General features: G+C 36.1%; 1 protein-coding gene across 1 annotated transcript in view; it reads right to left on the bottom strand.

Annotated features, from left to right (window-relative positions):
• Positions 1-786: 786 nt before the first annotated feature.
• Positions 787-5809, bottom strand: part of EIF2AK4 (eukaryotic translation initiation factor 2 alpha kinase 4) — a gene marked incomplete at its 5' end in the record, with an annotated part of 35598 nt that continues 30575 nt past the window's right edge. Inside the window, 6 exons of the mRNA XM_010009144.1 lie at positions 787-841; positions 2091-2215; positions 2887-2931; positions 3194-3262; positions 4502-4599; positions 5725-5783. Coding sequence (XP_010007446.1) covers positions 787-841; positions 2091-2215; positions 2887-2931; positions 3194-3262; positions 4502-4599; positions 5725-5783 — 451 coding nt within the window. The remainder of the gene's footprint in view (positions 842-2090; positions 2216-2886; positions 2932-3193; positions 3263-4501; positions 4600-5724; positions 5784-5809) is intronic.

The following is a 5809-nucleotide window of genomic DNA, read 5'->3' on the forward strand; positions in this document are numbered from 1 at the left end:
ACTGTTCGTGATGGGGTTGTGTTACAGTTTAGCTTCAAGAAGATAATTTTAAGATTCCCATCATTACTGTGACCTTCAAACTTAAATCTGATGACGCATGTGAAGAAAGGTAGTTCAAAACTTTGGTTATGCCTCTAGCATGTGCAGGATTTTACTTCTCTTAAAAGGCCTAGGTTTAGGTCCGTTAGGTCTGAAGCAAGTTTTTCCTGTATCAGTTCTTACTTCACCACCCTGAAAGCAGCTGCTGGATTTGAATGCAAAAGTACAGGCAGGACAAGCATAAGCAGCCAGGCTTGTACCAACTCAAAAAGCCCACCACAAAAAGCTTGCAATAAACTTCTCAAGAAGGCTCAGTAGCCAAAACCTTTTATCACATAAAACCCCTTATTCAAAAAAGCTTAAAACAGTTTGTTAGAAGATAACTCATCCTCTCTGATCCTTGAGCTTAGTTTCAGTACTGCCATTGCATGTTGACAGCCATTCTGAAACCATTAAAAAAAAAATCTTACATTCACAGCTCATAATCTCTTTTGTGGCATAAGGGATGAAAATTACATGGTAATACGTATGTGTGGCTGTAGTCAGACTTGCTCCTGAATTGCCTATAAAACATTTATTTCCACTATTTGACATAAGTTTACAATTTTATATTACACATGAAATTCAATCTGGACACATAAAAAGGCAGTAGTTGCCTGTTGTAAATTATTGCAGCTTTTTGAAGCTCCTTTTGACAAAACACTGTTGTCTGTTAGTAAAAGCATCCCACAAAAGATGCTGTAAGCACTAAAACAAAACCTTGTATTCATCTCGGTAACTGTAGAGGATAAGTGCAGGAACCCTGCAGAGAGAAGGAAAAGAGAAAGAGGTTTAACCTTTGGAACTGCAACTTCAAAAGCTGTAATACCTGTGGCAAAGCTCAGCAATAAGCTAACAGCAAAGATTCAGTAGAAAAGCAGGAAGTTTTAGTTTCTTTGGATGTGGCTGCAATTTTCCCCTTCATTCTCTTTCCATTTAGCCTGTTCAGTTTTCATTCAGTGATCTGAAGGCTTATGGCTAAGCAGTACTCTGTGCAGGCATCAGACAGGAAAGGAAGACTTTGTCAGGGACTGTTACATTCATACCCAGTAAAATTCCCCAAATCATGGACTGCTGTTTGGATGTAGTAACTGGGTTCTGTTGCTCACAGCCTTGCAAGCCGCAGGAAGAAAACAACATTTCATGTGATAATTAGTTGCCATGGTAAACATAAGCAATTTCGGTGTATCTTGAAAAAGGAGTCGAAGTCAGTTTTTAGTCTTATTTAAAGGTTAAGTAATACCTTCAAGCTGAACATGGGTTTAAGCAAATGTACTACAAATGAAACCCACAACGGGATATAAATACCCAGGTCTCACTGAACTGTACCAGTACATGCCAAAAGATGCAAATTTGAGTCTTAAAACCAGATGTGCCCGGCCTGTTTCAGCCTTGCCAGAATCCAACAAGGAGACTACAAGTTGAACATGAATGGTTTTATGCTTAGAAAACAGAAATGGGCTTTACTGCAGGTGTTGACAGAGCATGCATTGTGTTTGCTTGAAGTCTGTCAGCTATGCCAGATTCCCACAGTATTCCTTCAAAGCAGGAGGAATTCAATGAATTTTAAAAGGCAAGCTGAGTCCCTCCCATGAGAAAAGAGGGTTCTTCTGTAGTATATTAAATACATACATATATTTATATATATAGTATATATAAAGAGGTATTCTTCTGTAAAAGAGCATTATACCTGACTGTATGCAATTGTTCGCTCTTCAGTTTTATGAACAAAGCAGCAAATGAGGTAACAGTGGGAATACATTTTAGAACTTCTTGAAAAGGCTAATAAAAAGAATTTACACATCCAAGAATTTACATTTGACCACAAGTGGGGATTAAATGGCCAGTAAACTCTTCCCATGCTCAAGGAACTATAAATGTTTTGGAAATACTTCTTTCTTCCTTAGGGAGAGGGAAAGGGGAGGACAAACTAAGAGCAGCTTATTTAGTAAAGTTTGAAGGCAGAAATAATTGAGGTATTTTATGTACATATAAGAGTTTAACAAATATACCTCTTTTCCATTTTGATACTGTAAATTTCATCACAAATTGCTTGTAAGTACGAACATCTCTGTTTTGGCCATCGTGACATCAGCTGTCTCACGGTAGCATCAAAGGCTTGTCGATCTCCATCAAACTAAAAAAAATTGACAAGGATCTATGATACAATCTTATATTCTCTTGTGAAGGAAACACTTCTCCCAAGAGGATTCAATCTTCGGAACACTGTGTAATGTCAGTGCTCCTTAATTAAATGTTTCAAAAAAAATTCATATAAAGAACATGTGCATCTTGGGTTTTTTTGAATTCTAACAAAATGTACTAAGAAACTGATCACTGATTTCTTAACACAGATAGTTTAGCAATAAAAACATGTAAGCAATTAAAAGGGCTGTATCAGTTTCACAATGCTGGACAGAACATGGGAACTGTGGTATAAGGGTGGTGAAAAGCGAACGATGCGAACCGTTCACGTGCCTGGTTGTTGTAAGCAAGGAGTGATAAACTATCTATCTATCTATATCTCCATGACTTGGACAGACTGGATGAACTAAGTATTTTGAAAATATTTTCAAACCTTGCACTGGGATCTGATGACCAGACAAGCACTACTTCAGAGCAGCAGGATTTTTCTAGCCTCAGTCAAGCTCCTTGGGTAAAAATGATTTTTACAAGTTTTAAAACCTAATTCAAACTCCTTGAAGGAGAAAAACTTTTATAGATGAATTTTACATTCCTCTTCATTAGGAAAAGAATTTATCATCTATTGTTCAATTAGAGTTTTAATGACAATATTTAATTGCTTACCTCTAATGACAAGAAGTGTATCATAGTTGCTTTTGGCAGGTCTACCTGTAAAAATACAAAGAAATCAATACTTTACAGTTCTTCTGTTACCAGTTTGCTAATTAGAGGTTAGCTATACTGAAAGGAGTCAGACTTTTTTATTTCCAAAGAAGCACTCACGCTGGTAGAACTGGATATTACCGAGGTTTTAAGCATTTTAAATAAACTGTTCATGACAGATTCCATGATGGAAAGATCCAGACAGCAACTACATCATCCAATTCAATTAAGAAACTGAAATTAATTCAGGCTTCTGCCAAATACTTACTGCTAAAATCTCAATCTCACTTGTTTTCTGTTGCAGGCTAGAAATGAATGTCTGAAGTCTTGTTTGCACCTGGCAACAAAAGATGCACCAAAGTAAAATACACTGCTTCTGTGTGACAGACATCGGGAACACTTACTTTAACAGAAGAGGCTGCTTCTAACACGAGATACAGAACTACATAATATTTAAGCTAAAATTCACATTTAATATAATTTTCAGTAACAATTCCATCATAATCCTTGATGAGTAGACAGGAAGGAGACTGGGGCTGAGCCACTCCTGCAGCAATGGTAAACACTTGATAATACTGATACTAAATACTTGGTAATACTGTACTAAAGTAGACTGAACAGCACGTTAGAATGTGTATTCTCACGTATATAGTGAAAACTTCCTTTCTGTTTCTGGGTGTTAAATAACCTTTCAGAGAAACATGAGAACCTGTGACTGGATACAGTGAATCATCTCTAATTGAAGGATGACCGATTTGAAAGCCAAACCAAAGTACAAGTCATGCCTTGTAACACTTTTTCCCAGAGCAAGCAATACTGCAAAGGTAGTACTTTACAGATGTAGTTGCAGCCTTGCACTGCATTGTCTTTTGTACCTTGGAAAGATGCTTTTATATGTCAGAAACCCAAAAGCAGCAAGTCTGTTTAGCTCAAAGCTCAGAGAATAAAATCCACTTCTTTATTTGGGTTCCGAGAACTATTTATAGGGGGGGATTTTTTGTTGCACACCCACATTTGGGCTGAAAGGGGGATAACATTACAGTTATGTTTTACCATGTACTCCATATATCTCGAAGCCAGTAAGCATGAATGACTAACTCTCGACATTTGTTTCTAGTATCATTTAATCTTTTCTACATTATTACAAGATTACATTTTAGGCAGGGTTGTGTGCTTAAATCTGCTGTTTTCTTTAGACCTTTAGTTTGAGATAGCGTCATGAAATATGTAAGTATCTGTTACATACATATTACAAATTAACAGCATGCTGAACTTGCACCTTTAACATGTTCCAGCACTTACTGAATAAAAAAGAAAAATTCCAGAACCATGGTTCCCACTAAAATAAGATTTCTAATATGTACATACAATTATGGCTGAGTAGCCATGTCATACACAATCCCCAAGATCCAAAATGTTATAAAAAGGTGGTCTTTGCTTTCAACCTTCTGTGTTGTTCATAGTTTATTTTATGAATAAAGAACAGGATGTATTTCTGTACAGTAGGCGATACTGAAAATATGAATTCATTAACTTTTAAGGATCACCTTTTAATACTTATTTGGTGCGTGTGTACCTGAATTTCTTGACGACGCCTGGCACTGGCAGACAATTTTTCAGGAGCTATAACACTAACATTAGGCACCACAAGAGTTCCATGTGATTCAAATACACCTAAAATGCAAATATATATTTTTAGATTATATTCCTTCTTTACGCTAGAAGTAGCAAGAAACAGAAAATTCACTAATATTACTAAGCTAAGATCTGTATAGTAAAGGGTTCGAAAAGCTGCTAAAAATCCCCAAAGCAAGTCAAGTAGATAGCATAGTGAAACATACACACGTGCATTCTCAAATGCTCACTTATGACTTTGAAGGACTGGTTGGTAAGACTAATAAATGGTTCCAAATGACTTGCACAGTTTTACAGAGGAATGTGGCATACCTAATACCAAAAAAAGAAAAAGCTATAACAAGAATGAGGCAACTATTTAATGCTCAGTCCCATAGCAGAGTCAATGACTAAACAAAAAAACAAAACTCAGCCAGAGTTCACCCAAATAATAATAAAAATTTGAAATGGCTTATTTCAAAATCCAAATTGACACTTCTGGTAATCACACACACACATCAAAAAAAAAAAAAAAAGAATAATAAAGTTAAGCATGGCCACCTCTCTCCTGCCCCCTTATGCAAGAGGGGAGGTGTTTCTTTAAAAATAACCACCAAGACCACACACTGTAACAGTACTTCATAAAATAGTTATCAAAACCGTCAAACTTTATCCACACAACGAATACTTAATATTATTCTTTATATACAAACGTATATTATCAGACTAAGGAGTGCAAATCTGTAGCTAGAAATGTAAAGGCATTTTCAATTGTAGAAAAAAAATCTTAGTAGAACAGTAGGTCAATGCACACGAGTCTCAGCACTGTAACAATCACAGGTCATGTCATTTTTCATTAAGATGACACTTAATTTCCCCTTAGCTAGGAAATGTTCTTGGGTTTTGGCTTTTCACCCCTCCAGAATCGCTACATCAATGAGTGCTTATGTGGGGAATATTCTGTCTATTGCTCTGAGCACTTCTTTGTTTAGAGAAAATTCCACATTTAGATCACTTGCAACAACGTTTTGAGACTAGGAGGAAGTGTCTCTAACCAAAGGCACTGCTGGGAAACATTTTCTTGCTCTGACTTTGGTACTACTTTTGAATTTTATGTTTTAGCAGTATTTTCTTATCAAACAATTTTTATCAGGAACAGTTTGCATGTTCTTAGAAACTAAATACCTGAGATATTAGTAAATGATCCCTTTTGATTTGGTACTGAAAGATTATCTGAGGCTTCTCTAAAAATAAACAAACAACAGCAGTT

This window comes from Nestor notabilis, unplaced genomic scaffold, assembly GCF_000696875.1.
Source record: "Nestor notabilis isolate BGI_N333 unplaced genomic scaffold, ASM69687v1 scaffold21962, whole genome shotgun sequence".
Classification (NCBI taxonomy): Eukaryota; Metazoa; Chordata; class Aves; order Psittaciformes; family Psittacidae; genus Nestor; species Nestor notabilis.